This window comes from Candoia aspera, chromosome 10, assembly GCF_035149785.1.
Source record: "Candoia aspera isolate rCanAsp1 chromosome 10, rCanAsp1.hap2, whole genome shotgun sequence".
NCBI lineage: Eukaryota > Metazoa > Chordata > Lepidosauria > Squamata > Boidae > Candoia > Candoia aspera.
Window position 1 is genome coordinate 20,932,605 of NC_086162.1, and position 18,501 is coordinate 20,951,105.

The 18,501-nt window shown below is 44.9% G+C and overlaps 1 protein-coding gene across 1 annotated transcript in view; it reads left to right on the forward strand.

Annotated features, from left to right (window-relative positions):
- The window catches only part of LOC134503526 (phospholipase A2 inhibitor and Ly6/PLAUR domain-containing protein-like), a 137,591-nt gene that overhangs the window by 22,217 nt on the left and 96,873 nt on the right, over nt 1-18,501 (forward strand). Inside the window, exon 2 of the mRNA XM_063312328.1 lies at nt 7,775-7,870. Within this exon, the coding sequence (XP_063168398.1) occupies nt 7,775-7,870 (96 nt within the window). The remainder of the gene's footprint in view (nt 1-7,774; nt 7,871-18,501) is intronic.

The following is an 18,501-nucleotide window of genomic DNA, read 5'->3' on the forward strand; positions in this document are numbered from 1 at the left end:
CCTTGAAAGGATGTCCAAAGTTATGCAGCTGAGAAGCAGTTAGTAAGCGAATCCGACCCAATTTTACGAGCTTTTTTGTGGCGGTCATTAAACAAATCACCACAGGCATTATGCAAAGCACATGGTCATTAAGCGAATCACATGGTTCCCCATTGTTTTTGCTTGTTAGAAGCCGGCTGGTAGAAAATGGTGGTCACGTGACTACAGGATGCTGTGACGGTCACAAATGCAAACTGGTTGCCAAGAACCCAAATCATGACCACATGACTGCAGGGACGCTGCAACGGTCATAAGTGTGAGGAGTGCTCACAAGTCTGTTTTTTCAGCACCATCATATGTCCGAACCATCACTAAGCAAATGGTTGTTAAGGGGGGACTACCTGTACTGTCAATGAATCCATTACTCTTGGAATTCCCTCTTCATTACGCAGACAATACATATTAATAAGAGAGCAGCAAGCACACGGCAGAAAAAGAGCAATACTTAGAAAGAGGCAGTAGGGAAAATGTCATGCCCAGAAGCAAACAACAACTCCTACTGCTAGAGGGAACAGGTCCCACCATTCTGGCCCCCAAGGCCTGCTTCTTTTAATGGGCTTCCTTAAACCAGGAGGAGGGGTCATCTTGATTTCCCAGGAAATGTTTCTTGTTTTTGGAAATAATGTACTTTTTTTTAGTTACAAGATTGCTGATTCAACTATTTCTTATGCTTATCTCCTTCTCCACAGTTCCTAGCGGAGACACGAAAACCAGCAATTTCGCTTGCCCAGCCTGTTTTGCTTTCTCTTCCGCCTCCTGCAATGCCCAAACTATCAGATGTCCGGAATCAGAGGACCAGTGCGTGAACATTATTGGGGAGTTATCTGATGGTAAAACTGAAACCAAAACACTTGGAGTGAGGAAGTGGCTGGCTAGGTTCACATAAGACATTTAGTTGTGGCTGACAGACAGAATTAAATTTCGGAATGTCTTCAACTTAACTGCAAATTTTGTCTTGGCTGTAGTTCTTTGCAAGCACCTAGTAATATAAGGACGTAACTGCAGACAGTCCCTTGTAGGACAAGAACCACTTAGTGATCTCACTGGGCTAGTCATGTGTCCTGCCATTTCCCACTGTTTGGGAGCAGATCCAAACCTGTGTGTGGGTGTATGTGTGTACATTTTTGTGTAGCTTTTGGATGAGCTCCACTGGAAAGCCAGGAACACCTCTTGGCACAAGGCAATGGGAAACCACTTCTGTGGTGCTGCTCTGAAAACTACATCAACGTGTCCATGGAGTCACTAAGACTTGAAGCTTTTCCTTTGTATTAGCAGCAATTACTTGAGGCTACTTGTCCTCTTTTTCTATTTTCCAGGTTCTGAAAAAAAATTGTTCTATGGTAGAGGTTGTACCACGCCTGCAGGAAAGAACATTGCTCCCAATGACTTTATAGCCACAGGTCAAAACTCCATGTTTCAAATTCTGGCCATCAGCGTGGAGAAAGCTACAGGTACTTTGTGATCAGTTCAAAGAAGCTTCACGGTTACCCTCCTTCCGTCTGGTCTTATTGGAATCCAGCTGACCAACATCTTTAACTGATCTTGGTTTCCTGTATTGAAAAAGCATCTGAGTCCCAAAGAATTAAGGATGGGGCTAATTCCGAGGTTTGGATTGTAATTTAACCCCAAAGAAGTTTTGATCTTACCTTTGGGAAATCATGTTTTTGTGTCAATACCATTTGATTGTTTTTCATATTTTAAATAGTTTCAATCATTATATCTAATCAAGTCACCAAAAGGTTTTTCCCAAACTCTGACATTAAAATGTATTTGCATTCACTCAATGTGAAAAAGAATGGAAATGGCCCTGTTCAACATAATAAGGCAAAGTATCTATTTGCACATCAGGGTGTTATGTTTCCTTTTTTGCTCCATTCCTTCCAGCTACAGCTTCCAACTAGCCAGGCTTGGCTTATTGTTTCTTCTTCATTACCATGTTATGATATCAAAGGGATTTCCCAGAGGGGCTCATCCCAGATGTTCTTTCCTTTATCTCTCCTCCCTTCGACTCTTGGGCTTTACGTACAGCTGCTGAGAAGGAAAATGGAAGGTCTTTCCAGACTATAGACCAGGGATGGCAAGCTGGAGCCTCCAAGTAATGTACTTCTTGTGGGCGAGAAGAAATGAGAGAGGGCCAAGTTCATGAAAGATGGAGAAGTCTGATCCAGTGGGAGCACTACCTTTTCATTCACAATGCTCCTGGAAATCTACATCACTGGTTAGATTGATACCTTGCCTTCCTTCTGGGGGTTCAGAGGGACAACCTAGAACTCCCAGCTCCATTGCTTTTCCTAAAGAAGAGCTTTGTGCTGTCGCACCACTCCCAGTAAGGCCTTGTGGGGAAATATTGTGGCCCAGCTGAACCTGGATCTTAACCCTGTGCTGCTGGGAGGAACAGGAAAGAAGAAAGGGTGCAATGGGATGACAATATGAGTTTCTTTTTGCCATGCAGAAAAACTATTGCATTTTATTTTATTCATAAACTTTCTATTCTGATTTTTAATGGTCAAATGACATGCAACAATTTGCCACACCTTAACAACCTTTTTAGAGTACTACTTTACAGTAAAAACACTCCAGGAATGCAGTCTCTTTAAAGGCGCAACCTGACTTCGGTTGTTCTGCTGTTAGAGTGTCATTTTCCTTCTTCCCTCAACACAAATTCTGCTGTCAGAAGAATCTGCAATGCCTCAGTGATGAGGCTGGCAGTGATGTGATCAGAGGCAGGGATTTGGTGTGCTCCTGTTGGCTGCTTCCGTCCTTGTGGGCACATTTCCGCTCACCTGGTCACTACCTGCTCTGTCCATTTTGGCTTGGGCACAAGAGAGACTAGACCCTTGCACAGAACAGCCCTTCCTTCCTTCCCCAGGACTATCTATCTCCAGACTATCAATAGTCCTACAGCACTACGGCATGCACCTCTCTCCCTATCTCTCTCCCTCTCTCTGTCTCTGTCTCTGTCTCTATCCCTGTCTCTCTCCCTCTCCTTCTCTCTCTCTCTCTCTCTCTCCCTCTCTCTCTCTCTGTCTCTGTCTCTCTCCCTATCTCTCTCTCTCTCTCTCTCTCTGTCTGTCTCTATCCCTCTCTCTCTCTCTCTCTGTCTATCTCTCTATCTCTCTCTCTCTCTATCTCTATCTCTATCTCTCTATCTCGATGATGATCATAAAGCACATGAGGGGAGCAGGAGGCATTGCTGCTCCAAGCAGGGACTTTCCTCTATCAACCGTCATGGACCGTTGAGGAGCCGTTATGACACCGGCTTGTTCTTAGTGACCCTCCTTTGTCAAACATGCCGATCTGGGCAGAGGTAGTCTTGTGTGAAAATAATAAGGTAAATCCAGTAGTGCCTTTTTGGCCCCAACCCATTCGGTGGTCAGCTCCATCCTACAAATAAGGCCAAGAACGTTAGCAGAAGGTGATCTGTTCCTTCCTACTTCTGGCAAAGAGACACAGGTCAAGAGCCAACTCCTGCCCTCCTCACTCCTGCAAAAGTAAGCTGCTCTTGCAACTTCATGTCTTGGTATTGTTTATTTTTCGTAGGGGGGAAATCATTTGCAAAAGGGGTGGGTGAGCCTTCCCTGACTCTGTCTGAGGTGGTGTTTTTTTCAAATCCCATTTTTTGGATATTAAATATCCCAGCCCACTTTGCAACAGTTGGAAGAGCATCAAAGGTGAAGTTCCCTGTTTGAGCAGGGCATCCTTGGTTGAACGCCAGCGGCACCTGGTGTTAAATATTTTTCCCAGAGCAGCCTTTTTCAACATTTTGACCCTGGGGGAACCCGTGAAATATTTCTCAGGCCTCGGGGAACCCCTGCACTTTCATGCTCAAATATAGACCAGAAGTTACAAAATTATTATATTCGTTTCATGTGTAGGCCTGTATATATACACTAACAGTCTTCTTATACTAAAAATAAAGAATAAAACTTACCTCTTTAATGTGAATTTGCCCGAATTTGAAATTATTTTAAAATAAATCGTGACCTCCCAGGGAATCCCTAGTGAACTCTTGCGGAACCTGAGGGTGCCAGGGAACCCTGTCTGAGAAACCCTGTCCCAGAGAGTGGCTGGCTGGGTCAGCCGTGGCAGGCAGATATGTCGTGTTCCTGCTGATTCTAAGTTAAGATTGCCTGGTGCTTCTCTGCCTCATTCACCCAGGGAGGAAAAGCTGTTCTTCTTGAGCACCTCTAGGCCTTTTGCTGAACTCCTTTCCTTCTACACATGAATCCTTCGCAGCTTTCAGTCCCTCCTTATTCCAAAGATTTGCTCTAAATCTATCAAACTCCAAAACTCCACAACAACAAAAGCCAGAGCATGAAACATAGCATGCCTTGCCAAAAACTTCTCTTTTGTTCTTTATTCGTTTAGTCGCTTCCAACTCTTCGTGACTTCATGGACCAGCCCACGCCAGAGCTTCCTGTCGGTTGTCAGCACCCCCAGCTCCCCCAGGGACGAGTCCGTCACCTCTAGAATATCATCCATCCACCTTGCCCTTGGTCGGCCCCTCTTCCTTTTGCCTTCCACTCTCCCCAGCATCAGCATCTTCTCCAGGGTGTCCTGTCTTCTCATTATGTGGCCAAAGTATTTCAGTTTTGCCTTTAATAGCATTCCCTCAAGTGAGCAGTCTGGCTTGATTTCCTGGAGGATGGACTGGTTTGATCTTCTTGCAGTCCAAGGCACTCTCAGAATTTTCCTCCAACACCACAGTTCAAAAGCATCGATCTTCCTTCTCTCAGCCTTCCTTATGGTCCAGCTCTCGCAGCCATATGTTACTACAGGGAACACCATTGCTTTAACTATGCGGGCCTTTGTTGTCAGTGTGATGTCTCTGCTCTTAACTATTTGATCGAGATTTGTCATTGCTCTTCTCCCAAGGATTAAGCATCTTCTGATTTCCTGACTGCAGTCAGCATCTGCAGTAATCTTTGCACCTAGGAATACAAAGTCTTTCACTGCTTCTACATTTTCTCCCTCTATTTGCCAGTTATCAATCAAGCTGGTTGCCATAATCTTGGTTTTTTTGAGGTTTAGCTGCAAGCCAGCTTTTGCACTTTCTTCTTTCACCTTCATCATAAGGCTCCTCAGGTCCTCTTCACTTTCAGCCATCAAAGTGGTATCATCTGCATATCTGAGATTGTTAATGTTTCTTCCAGCAATTTTAACTCCAGCCTTGGATTCCTCAAGCCCAGCATGTCACATGATGTGTTCTGCGTACAAATTGAATAGGTAGGGTGAGAGTATACAGCCCTGCCATACTCCTTTCCCAATCTTAAACCAGTCCGTTGTTCCGTGGTCTGTTCTTACTGTTGCTACTTGGTCGTTATACAGATTCTTCAGGAGGCAGACAAGATGACTTGGTATCCCCATACCACTAAGAACTTGCCACAATTTGTTATGGTCCACACAGTCAAAGGCTTTAGAATAGTCAATAAAACAGAAATAGACGTTTTTCTGAAACTCCCTGGCTTTTTCCATTATCCATCGGATATTGGCAATTTGGTCTCTAGTTCCTCTGCCTTTTCTAAACCCAGCTTGTACATCTGGCAATTCTCGCTCCATGAATTGCTGAAGTCTACCTTGCAGGATCTTGAGCATTACCTTACTGGCATGTGAAATGAGTGCCACTGTTCGATAGTTTGAACATTCTTTAGTGTTTCCCTTTTTTGGTATGGGGATATAAGTTGATTTTTTCCAATCTGATGGCCATTCTTGTGTTTTCCAAATTTGCTGGCATATAGCATGCATTACCTTGACAGCATCATCTTGCAAGATTTTGAACAGTTCAGTTGGGATGCCGTCGTCTCCTGCTGCCTTGTTATTAGCAATGCTTCTTAAGGCCCACTCAACCTCACTCTTCAGGATGTCTGGCTCTAGCTCACTGACCACACTGTCAAAGCTATCCCCGATATTGTTATCCTTCCTATACAGGTCTTCTGTATATTCTTGCCACCTTTTCTTGATCTCTTCTTCTTCTGTTAGGTCCTTGCCATCTTTGTTTTTGATCATACCCATTTTGGCCTGGAATTTACCTCCGATGTTTATAATTTTCTGGAAGAGGTCTCTTGTCCTTCCATTCTATTGTCTTCTTCCACTTCCACGCATTGCTTGTTTAAAAATAATTCCTTATCTCTTCTGGCTAACCTCTGGAATTTTGCATTTAATTGGGCATATCTCCCCCTATCACTGTTGCCTTTTGCTTTCCTTCTTTCTTGGGCTACTCCTAGTGTCTCAGCAGACAGCCATTTTGCCTTCTTGGTTTTCTCTTTCTTTGGGATGTATTTTGTTGCCGCCTCCTGAACAATGCTGTGAACTTCTGTCCATAGTTCTTCCGGGACCCTATCTACTAAGTCCAGTCCCTTAAATCTATTCTTCACCTCCACTGCATATTCCTTAGGAATATTAGTGAGCTCATATCTAGCTGATCTGTGGGTCTTCCCTAATCTCTTTAGTCTGATCCTAAATTGTGCAAGAAGAAGTTCGTGATCTGAACTACAGTCAGCTCCAGGTCTTGTTTTTACCGACTGTACAGATGTCCGCCACCTTTGGCTGCAAAGGATGTAGTCAATCTGATTTCGGTGTTGTCCATCTGGTGAAGTCCATGTGTAAAGCCATCTCTTAGGTTGTTGGAAGAGAGTGTTTGTTATGCAGAGTGAATTGTCTTGGCAAAATTCTATCAGCCTATGTCCTGCTTCGTTTTGTTCTCCCAGGCCATACTTACCTGTAATTCCAGGTGTCATTTGACTGCCCACCTTAGCATTCCAGTCTCCCGTGATGAAAATAACATCTCTTTTAGGTGTGTTGTCCAGTAGGTGCTGCAGATCCTCATAGAACTGCTCTACTTCAACTTCTTCAGCATTTGTGGTTGGGGCGTATATTTGGATCACTGTGATATTAGATGGCTTGCCCTGAATTCGAATTGAGATCATTCTGTCGTTTTTTGGGTTGTATCCAAGCACTGCTTTAGCCACTTTACTATTAATTATGAAGGCTACTCCATTTCTTCTGTGGTCCTCTTGTCCACAGTAGTAGATCTGGTGGTCATTGATGTGAAGTGGCCCATTCCAGTCCATTTCAGTTCACTGACGCCCAAAATGTCTATCTTTAATCTTGACATCTCACCAATAACCACATCCAATTTGCCCTGGCTCATAGATCTTACATTCCAGGTTCCAATGGTGTGTTGATCCTTAGAACATCGGATTCGCCGTTCACCACCAGCACCGTCGGCCGCTAGCCGTCCTTTCGGCTTTGAGCTAGCTGCGTCATCACGTCTGGGGCTAGTTGAGCTCATCCTTGGTTCCTCCCCAGTAGCATTTTGACCATCTTCCGACCTGGGGGTCTCATCTTCCGATGGTATACCGACATATCTCTGGTTGTACTGATCCATTGAGTTTTCATGGCAAGAATCCTGGGGTGGGTTGCCATTACCTTCCCCAGGGATCTCATTTAGTCTGACCTCTCTGTCATGACCTTTCCGTCTTGGGTGGCCCTTCACGGTTTAGCTCATGGCATCATTGAGGTGCTCAAGCTCCAGCACCACGACAAGGTAACGATCCTTTGCTGAAGAAACCTTCTCTACAGGTTTTATATCGCTGGCATGTCCGGTGGGTGCAGCATTTCTTCCATGGTTATTTAGAAGAAAGAATATATACCATCTCAGAGGAATTATAACAAAAGAATTCTTTTAAGGTGAGGAAAAAAACTAATAATTTTTATTCCTTCTTCTTCTCTTCAGAAAAGCCCACAGATCTCACCTGTCATGACTCTACAACACAATCTAAGACTTGTATCGGGACCAAATGCTATTCACAAAATGAAGAAAATACCATTGGTAAGTGCATATGCCTCTGGGAACACGTTCCAGTAGCTTTTGGGTCTATCAAGGTGGCCAAATATGGTGAACAAAATGTTAAGAGGCCTTTAAGAGTGGGGAACCGGAGAGAAGAATGAGGCCTGCTATGGATGCATGGATTTGCAAAAAGCAGGAGGTGTGGAAAAGTTAAGAGGAAGGGGCCCAGGAACTGAAATAGGTGCCTTCATATACATCATACAGTACACCCTCAAATGGAGAGATAATCTTATGACCTGTCCACTGCATTATTTTGAAAGCAATTTCACCCCAAGCTGGATTAAAGTTGCAGCTCCTGCTTCACTCTTACATCAGTAAACCAGCATTTCTTTTCAATCTGCTGGCTAAACAGAGAAATGTGTGCCAAGCATCACTGTGTTTCTAACAAAATATCACAGACTCTTTATAGTACTGTTCCAGGAAAAGAGATAATCCTGTTCCCGTGACATCTTAACCCTATCAGACATATCATGACCCAGCTTAGTCACACCTGCTCCTCAGCCATTGAAGCACAACAATTCTTAATTTATTTTGATCAATGACCAGCAGTTTACATATAAACCTATTTTAAAAGGAAAAACCACATTGTTCAGCCTTGCATCAGCCGTTGCTTTATTTTTATTCTGGCCACACAACATTTAGCTACTGTACGGTTATAAACGTTTTTCTAACTGCAGGCAGGGGGTTTGTATAGTATTTACTCATTCTCCCTGGGTATGGATAGAGTAAGAGGAAGATATAATTATTTTGACTGTCCTTATGGAAGTTACAATAGAGTCGCATGTGGCAGAGTCTTTCCATCAACCTGGATCTGGGATGGGGCAAGAATAGAGTATCTATTCTGGAGAAGCACAATGGGAAGGATTTGTGTTCGGCACTAGGAAAGCTTTTTGTCATCCTGCTGATTTCCTTCAAAGAGTTCCTAGCCTCCTGAGCACTGGACGAGCTTTATGGCATCATTAGCACGCCATGTCACCACCCACCCACCCACCGACACCTCATTTACCCAGCGAAGGCCATTTCGCTATGATTGACTTATCATACCTCCCTCCAATCCCCAAGCTTTCCTGCTGTAAAGGCTGCCCTGCTTCCTGTTGTTTGGTCACAACAAGGGTTGGAAGACCCTGGAACAGGCTCTGAGACCCGAGATGGGAAATGGCTTATGTGCGTTGTGGAAAGTGGGTCCGAGAGTGTGAAAAAATGTTGATGCCAGCGGTGGGGAAGAAGGTCAGGGGAGGGGGGAGGTGGAACCAGAGGAGGCAGACAGAGGTTGCCATGGTGGGAGGTGAAACAGCGTCGGTATAAACCAGGGTTCAGGGGAGGGGAGTCTCCTCCTCTCTCCAGGCCCCAACTGCAGATGGGAGATCAATCAACCTCTCCCCCCCACCCCCAGCCCCCAAGTGCAGAGATATTTTAGCACCTTGGTTATTTTCCAAAACCAGCTAATCCCGATGCTTTGACAGTGCATTACTGGAACTACTGTATTGCTTCCTTTATAGTAACTGGGGCGGTGGAAAACTACAGCTTACAAAGCTGCCTTCCATCATGCAAAGAACTCAACATAAAATTCACATTTGGAGAAGACAAATATTTCAGGACGGCTACCAAATGCTGTGAGACAGACAACTGCAATACTGTTCCTGAAGGTATGTGGGTCAGGCATGGACTGCAGTTCATGCAATAGCAATTCAGCAGGTCAGCTAAGGCCTGGGACCCCAATATCGTGGTGGTGTTGAGCACCCCTGGAATACTGAGAATCTGCGGGATGCTTCCATAAAACAGCCTCTGTGGTTTCCCCATTCAGAGAGTGGCTTCTGTGGGGGATGCGTCTAATCACTGAGGAACCTTTTATCACAAGGCAAACTCACAAATATTCCTATTGATCCCTCAAGCCTCCCCATACTACACAGAATTCTGACTTGCTGTTTGCTTTTTCTGGGCTTCCAAACTAAGACCCCGGCTGTGGCCATTCAGCATTTTTATGTTTCAAGGAGACCTCAGTAGGACTAAGAGGCATCCTTCTTAATGAAAGGGAAACGAAAGACACCCCCTAAGGTGGGGGTGGTAAAGGTTTGGTTGCTATTCAAGGTGTTAAAATGAAAAATAATATTTAAAAAGCTTAAGTAGGACAAGGATTTTGGCAATGCACGGGTGTCATATTGAAAACTACAGGGACTCGGTCTTACACATTTGGGTACCAAAATGTGGCAGTCAGGTCTGTAATGGAGCTTCTTCAGCCACACCACCACACCATCATGGTTTTCATGAAGAACAGACCAGACAGGGATTGGCTAGTATCTCATGCCTCAATGGTTTCTTGATTGATGTAACACAATAGACCAGAAAGGAAAGTTGAACTTGCAGTTACACCCCGTCCCCACTGTTTTGGATTCCCAACTTTCCTGTGACCCAGATGAGCAAGATCACATGTCACAGTATTTCCACCCCTGAAATCGTTCAGTGTGTTGCATAAAACTGGACAGAAAATTTCTAAGACTGATCTGTACTTTCAACATTTGGCTTGAAGCCTCGATGATGAACCAAGTCAGGAGTAGAGAAACCCAGTGACTCCCAAGAGAGTTATCAGTCCAAGAAAAAAACTTATAGAAGGCTTAAGAAAGAGAGGAGGCATCGCACAAAGCCAGAAGCCCAAAAGTCAGTCTCGGAATTCAGAGGGAAACTTCATCCAACAAGGCTTAATTGGGCATTAGGGATGTTTGGAAGACAGTAACAAGAACTTATGGACCAGAGTTTCTAAAGTCCTCCAGAAGAAGCTTTTTCTCTTGAATTGTACAGGTAGTCCTTGCTGAACTACCAGAATTGGGACCGGAATGTCAGTTTCTTGGGCTGGTTTGCTGTGATTTATTCTTGATAAACCCATATTGGCCTCTGCCAAGCAATGTGTTCTGTTCTAAATGCTCACAAGCCAATGGCTTAATAATTTGCTCCTGAATTTTGATTATGTGTGATCAAATCAGTGACAACTCCTAGTGACCACATAGATAGGTTTTCTGCATGATTATCTGTCCTCAGCCTGGTCCTTCAAGGCTTCCAACAGTGTTGCAGAGTTTTACCCAGTATTGAAATCTTTGCTGCCCTTGAAAGGATGTCCAAAGTTATGCAGCTGAGAAGCAGTTAGTAAGCGAATCCGACCCAATTTTACGAGCTTTTTTGTGGCAGTCATTAAACAAATCACCACAGGCATTATGCAAAGCACATGGTCATTAAGCGAATCACATGGTTCCCCATTGTTTTTGCTTGTTAGAAGCCGGCTGGTAGAAATGGTGGTCACGTGACTACAGGATGCTGTGACGGTCACAAATGCAAACTGGTTGCCAAGAACCCAAATCATGACCACATGACTGCAGGGACGCTGCAACGGTCATAAGTGTGAGGAGTGCTCACAAGTCAGTTTTTTCAGCACCATCATATGTCCGAACCATCACTAAGCAAATGGTTGTTAAGGGGGGACTACCTGTACTGTCAATGAATCCATTACTCTTGGAATTCCCTCTTCATTACACAGACAATACATATTAATAAGAGAGCAGCAAGCACACGGCAGAAAAAGAGCAATACTTAGAAAGAGGCAGTAGGGAAAATGTCATGCCCAGAAGCAAACAACAACTCCTACTGCTAGAGGGAACAGGTCCCACCATTCTGGCCCCCAAGGCCTGCTTCTTTTAATGGGCTTCCTTAAACCAGGAGGAGGGGTCATCTTGATTTCCCAGGAAATGTTTCTTGTTTTTGGAAATAATGTGCTTTTTTTTAGTTACAAGATTGCTGATTCAACTATTTCTTATGCTTATCTCCTTCTCCACAGTTCCTAGCGGAGACACGAAAACCAGCAATTTGGAGTGCCCCGCCTGTTTTAATTTCTCTTCCGCCTCCTGCAATGCCCAAACTATCAGATGTCCGGAATCAGAGGACCAGTGCATGAACATTACTGGGGAGTTATCTGATGGTAAAACTGAAACCAAAACACTTGGAGTGAGGAAGTGGCTGGCTAGGTTCACATAAGACATTTAGTTGTGGCTGACAGACAGAATTAAATTTCTGAATGTCTTCAACTTAACTGCAAATTTTGTCTTGGCTGTAGTTCTTTGCAAGCACCTAGTAATATAAGGACGTAACTGCAGACAGTCCCTTGTAGGACAAGAACCACTTAGTGATCTCACTGGGCTAGTCATGTGTCCTGCCATTTCCCACTGTTTGGGAGCAGATCCAAACCTGTGTGTGGGTGTATGTGTGTACATTTTTGTGTAGCTTTTGGATGAGCTCCACTGGAAAGCCAGGAACAACTCTTGGCACAAGGCAATGGGAAACCACTTCTGTGGTGCTGCTCTGAAAACTACATCAACGTGTCCATGGAGTCACTAAGACTTGAAGCTTTTCCTTTGTATTAGCAGCAATTACTTGAGGCTACTTGTCCTCTTTTCCTCTTTTCCAGGTTCTGTAAAAATCTTGTTCTATGGTAGAGGTTGTACTACAACTGAAGCAAAGACCATTGCTCCTGGTGACACTATAGCCACAAGTCAAAACTTCGTGTTTCAAATTCTGGCCATCAGCCTGGAGAAAGCTACAGGTATTTCATGATCAATTCAAAGAAGCTTCACAGTTACCCTCCTTCTGTCTGGTCTTATTGGAATCCAGCTGACCAACATCTTTAACTGATCTTGGTTTCCTGTATTGAAAAAGCATCTGAGTCCCAAAGAATTAAGGATGGGGCTCATTTGAAGGACTGAGCTGTAATTTAACCCCAAAGAAGTTTTGATTTTACCTTTGGGAAATTGTTTTTGCATCAGGACAATTTGATTGCTTTTAATGTTTGAATTAGTTTCAATCATTAGAGCTAATCAAGTCATCAAAAAGTTTTTCCCAAACTCTGACATTAAAATGTATTTGCATTCACTCAATGTGAAAAAGAATGGAAATGGCCCTGTTCAACATAATAAGGCAAAGTATCTATTTGCACATCAGGGTGTTATGTTTCCTTTTTTGCTCCATTCCTTCCAGCTACAGCTTCCAACTAGCCAGGCTTGGCTTATTGTTTCTTCTTCATTACCATGTTATGATATCAAAGGGATTTCCCAGAGGGGCTCATCCCAGATGTTCTTTCCTTTATCTCTCCTCCCTTCGACTCTTGGGCTTTACGTACAGCTGCTGAGAAGAAAAAGGGAAGGTCGGATCAGCTTTCCAGACTATAGACCAGGGATGGCAAGCTGGAGCCTCCAAGTAATGTACTTCTTGTGGGCGAGAAGAAATGAGAGAGGGCCAAGTTCATGAAAGATGGAGAAGTCTGATCCAGTGGGAGCACTACCTTTTCATTCACAATGCTCCTGGAAATCTACATCACTGGTTAGATTGATACCTTGCCTTCTGTCTGGGGGTTCAGAGGGACAACCTAGAACTCCCAGCTCCATTGCTTTTCCTAAAGAAGAGCTTTGTGCTGTCGCACCACTCCCAGTAAGGCCTTGTGGGGGAATATTGTGGCCCAGCTGAACCTGGATCTTAACCCTGTGCTGCTGGGAGGAACAGGAAAGAAGAAAGGGTGCAATGGGATGACAATATGAGTTTCTTTTTGCCATGCAGAAAAACTATTGCATTTTATTTTATTCATAAACTTTCTATTCTGATTTTTAATGGTCAAATGACATGCAACAATTTGCCACACCTTAACAACCTTTTTAGAGTACTACTTTACAGTAAAAACACTCCAGGAATGCAGTCTCTTTAAAGGCGCAACCTGACTTCGGTTGTTCTGCTGTTAGAGTGTCATTTTCCTTCTTCCCTCAACACAAATTCTGCTGTCAGAAGAATCTGCAATGCCTCAGTGATGAGGCTGGCAATGATGTGATCAGAGGCAGGGATTTGGTGTGCTCCTGTTGGCTGCTTCAGTCCTTGTGGGCGCATTTCCGCTCACCTGGTCACTACCTGCTCTGTCCATTTTGGCTTGGGCACAAGAGAGACTAGACCCTTGCACAGGACAGCCCTTCCTTCCTTCCCCAGGACTATCTATCTCCAGACTATCAATAGTCCTACAGCACTACGGCATGCACCTCTCTCCCTATCTCTCTCTCTCTCTCTCTCTCTGTCTGTCTCTATCCCTCTCTCTCTCTCTCTCTGTCTATCTCTCTATCTCTCTCTCTCTCTCTCTCTATCTCTATCTCTCTATCTCGATGATGATCATAAAGCACATGAGGGGAGCAGGAGGCATTGCTGCTCCAAGCAGGGACTTTCCTCTATCAACCGTCATGGACCGTTGAGGAGCCGTTATGACCCGGGCTTGTTCTTAGTGACCCTCCTTTGTCAAACATGCCGATCTGGGCAGAGGTAGTCTTGTGTGAAAATAATAAGGTAAATCCAGTAGTGCCTTTTTGGCCCCAACCCATTCGGTGGTCAGCTCCATCCTACAAATAAGGCCAAGAACGTTAGCAGAAGGTGATCTGTTCCTTCCTACTTCTGGCAAAGAGACACAGGTCAAGAGCCAACTCCTGCCCTCCTCACTCCTGCAAAAGTAAGCTGCTCTTGCAACTTCATGACTTGGTATCGTTTATTTTTCATAGGGGGGAAATCATATGCAAAAGGGGTGGGTGAGCCTTCCCTGACTCTGTCTGAGGTGGTGTTTTTTTCAAATCCCATTTTTTGGATATTAAATATCCCAGCCCACTTTGCAACAGTTGGAAGTCCATCAAAGGTGAAGTTCCCTGTTTGAGCAGGGCATCCATGGTTGAATGCCAGTGGCACCTGGTGTTAAATATTTTTCCCAGAGCAGCGTTTCTCAACTTTTTGACCCTGGAGGAACCCGTGAAATATTTCTCAGGCCTCGGGGAACCCCTGCACTTTCATGCTCAAATATAGACCAGAAGTTACAAAATTATTATATTCGTTTCATGTGTAGGCCTGTAGATATGCACTATGTAATGGTTGCCTAATCCCAAATACTCAGTCTCACAAGCTCGGGCTTAAAGATAACTGATTTATTAAAGGAATAGTATGCAGATACAGAGAAAGCTGAGAATGAGCAAAAGCGTGCCAAATACAAACTTAAAAGCATTGCCTGTGAGCAAGTTCCGCCCCAATCCCTCATCAGTGCGCACCCCCTCCCAGGTTCTAGGAACTGTTAGACGCGCCTGGGAAAGTAACCTTGAGCAGGAGCGCAAACCCAAACATACATTCCAAGCCCTCAAAACAACAGACGGCGGAGGAATGGAAAAAGCCTGGATGGGCGAATGAACACGGAACAGAAGATGACATGTGAAACGTTACAATGTTAACAGAACACTGAAATGGGTAACATGACATATCGCCCCCTCCCCAAAAGAATGCTATGGAGCAGGTTTGTTAGGATAGGCAGAGTGAAATTGGGCTACTAGACGAGGGGAGAGTACGTCTGTAGCAGCTACCCATTCAGGATGAGGGAAATGTTTCCAACGAACGAGGTACTGCAAAGTGGAGCGCTGGCGGCGAGAGTCCAGGATGGATGTCACCTCGAAATGTTGCTGGTTATCAATCATGAGAGGAGGTGGTGGAACGGGTTGGGGATGCCAGCGGTCCGACGGCAGGTAGGGCTTGAGTAAACTACAATGGAAAACAGGATGTAAACGTTTGAGGTTGTGAGGCAAAGCAAGTTTAAAAGTAACAGGGTTAATTTGTGCCACAATTGGAAAAGGACCCATGAACTTAGGGCCAAGTTTTTTGGAAGGTTGTGGGGACTTGAGAAATTTGGTTGATAAGTAGACTTTATCCCCGACAGTAAAAGATGGTTCAGGTGAGCGCTTTGCATCGGCATAGCGTTTGTAAGTAGCCTGGGCATGGAGGAGAGCTTGTTGAATGTTAAGCCATGAGTGTTTGAGAGAGTCAGCCCAGTCAGTGAGGGAAGCTGGTAGAGGTTGTGGATGGGGAAGTTCAGGAACGAAATCGCGCCCAAAAACTGTTTTAAAAGGAACTTGACCAGTGCTTTGATGAACGGCATTGTTATAGGCGACTTCTGCAAAAGGGAGTAAGTCGACCCAATTGTCTTGTTGGTAATTAACAAAAGCTCTGAGATATTGTTCCAGTGTAGAGTTAACCGCCTCTGTAGAGCCGTCCGTTTCCGGATGCCACGCGGTGGAGAGGGATTGTTTGGTGCCTAGAAGTTTTAAAAATGCCCGCCAGAATTGTGACGTAAATTGTGTGCCTCTGTCACTCACCAAACGGGCGGGGATACCGTGGAGGCGGTACACGTGGACGAGGAAGAGGCGGGCCAGCTGTTGTGCGGTGGGGATAGAAGCGCATGGGATGAAATGGGCTTGCTTCGAGAAAAAATATTTGACCACCCAAATGACTGTTTTGCGTTGACTAGGGGGTAGATCAACGATAAAGTCCATGGATATGTCCTGCCAGGGGACAGATGGGGTGGCGACGGGTTGAAGGAGACCCTGAGGTTTGCCTGTTTTGCGCTTTGTTGCTGCACAAACAGGGCACGCGGTGACATAAGTTTTAAGGTCTTTAAGCAAGGTTGGCCACCAGAATTGTCGGTGAACAAGGTGAAGAGTTTTTAAATAGCCAAAATGCCCAGCCAGCTTGTCATCGTGGCAGTGCTGGAGTATCGTTTTTCGCAAAGCATCGGGTACATAGAGATGATCATTGTGCCAGGCAAGATTGTCGGTGAAAGTTAGAGTGTCTCGATTAGTTTGTAACCAAGTATCTGTTTTAAGGTGGAGAAGCAACTGTTGTTGCAAATCTGATGGAATTGACAAGCATGGCGAGTGGCTGGGAGGTGGAGCGGCTGGAGATTGCATTTGCTGCGCTCGCGTCTGACTGCGCGTCACCGCTGCCAAACTTAATTGTTTTTCGGTCCAGACGGTTCCTTGGACCGTTGGCCCTGGGCCAGCATCTTGGGGTCGGCGGGAGAGCGCATCAGCCAAAAAGTTTTTCTTGCCTGGTATGAATTTAAGGGTGAAGTCAAAGTGGCTGAAAAACTCAGCCCAGCGAAGCTGTTTGGGGCTAAGTTTGCGACTGGTGCTTAGGGCTTCCAGGTTTTTATGGTCAGTCCAGACTTCAAAAGGGTTGGAAGTCCCTTCTAATAAGTGTCGCCACGTTTCTAAAGCAGTTTTTACAGCAAAAGCCTCTTTTTCCCAAACATGCCATCTCCTCTCTGTTTCGGTGAATTTGTGCGAGAGGTAAGCACAGGGTTTTAAGGCGCCAGAGTGGTCAGATTGTAGCACGAGTGCTCCGATGGAGAAATCAGAAGCATCCACTTGTACAACGAATGGTTTAGAGGGGTCTGGATGCTGTAAAATTGGCTCTGTGGTGAAGATTTGTTTGAGCGCTTCGAACTCCTGCTGACAGGTTGGAGTCCATTTAAGGAGCGCTCCTGGGTTCTTTGAACGTCGCGTATCCCCCTGTCCTTTGGTTTTTAACAGTTCAGTAAGGGGGAGGGCGATTTCAGCAAAATTTTGGGCAAATGCCCGATAAAAATTGGCGAATCCGAGGAAACTTTGTAATTGTCTCCTGGTACGGGGAGGCTCCCATGCCACAATAGCTTCCACTTTTGCAGGGTCCATTTCAATGCCCTTAGCGGAAATTCGATAGCCTAGATAATCAATTTGTGACTGATGGAAGGCACATTTTGACAGTTTAGCATACAACTCTGCTTTTTTCAATTTAGCCAGCACCTGACACACCAAGTGGATATGTTCTGACATGGTTTCAGTATAAATCAATACATCATCCAAATATACCAGTACCCCCTTAAATAGGTGGTCATGCAAGACCTCATTGATTAGTTGCATAAAAACCCCAGGTGCTCCCGACAAACCAAAGGGTAAGACTTTGTATTGGAAAGCCCCGAGAGGACAGTTAAACGCTGTTTTCCACTCATCCCCTTCCCTTATGCGAATACGAAAATAGGCTTCTCTCAAATCCAGTTTTGAGAAGATTTTGCCTCTGGCCAGATGTGATAACATATCTTTGATCAGGGGCAAAGGATATTTATTTAATATTGAGACCGCATTGAGCCCACGAAAATCGGTACAAAGCCTTAATGACCCATCCTTTTTTGGCCTGAATAGGACAGGGGCTCCCACCGGGGAGTTAGCAGGCTCAATGAAACCCCTAGCCAGGTTTTTGTCAATGAACTCCCTTAGCGTAGTGAGCTCTTTGGGAGACATGGGGTATATTTTTGGGTGAGGTAATTTTACATTTGGTAAGAATTCAATGGCACAGTCCGTTTTTCGGTGGGGTGGCAAGCGATCTGCTTCCTTTTCCCCAAATACCTCAGCAAGATCCTGATATTGACTGGGCAGTCCCTCAAGAGGTTGAAGCGTTTGTACAGTAGTGTATGCTACCCCTCCACCCTCCATGTCTTCAAGTAGATCTTTTTCGGGTACTTTGTAAAATCCATCCGCAAAAGTCACAGTTCTATGTAGCCAGTTGATAAAAGGAGTTTGTTGCACAAACCAGGGCATGCCTAAGATAACCAGAGGACCCCCCACTGGAGCTACAACAAATGGCAGTTTTTCCTGATGGGAGCCCATCTGCAAGGCGACCAGTCCCGTGGAATGAGTGACTGCTTTCCCTCCCGCCATAGTTCCATCCAATTGGGTGAAGATCATAGGTCTTGGCAAAGG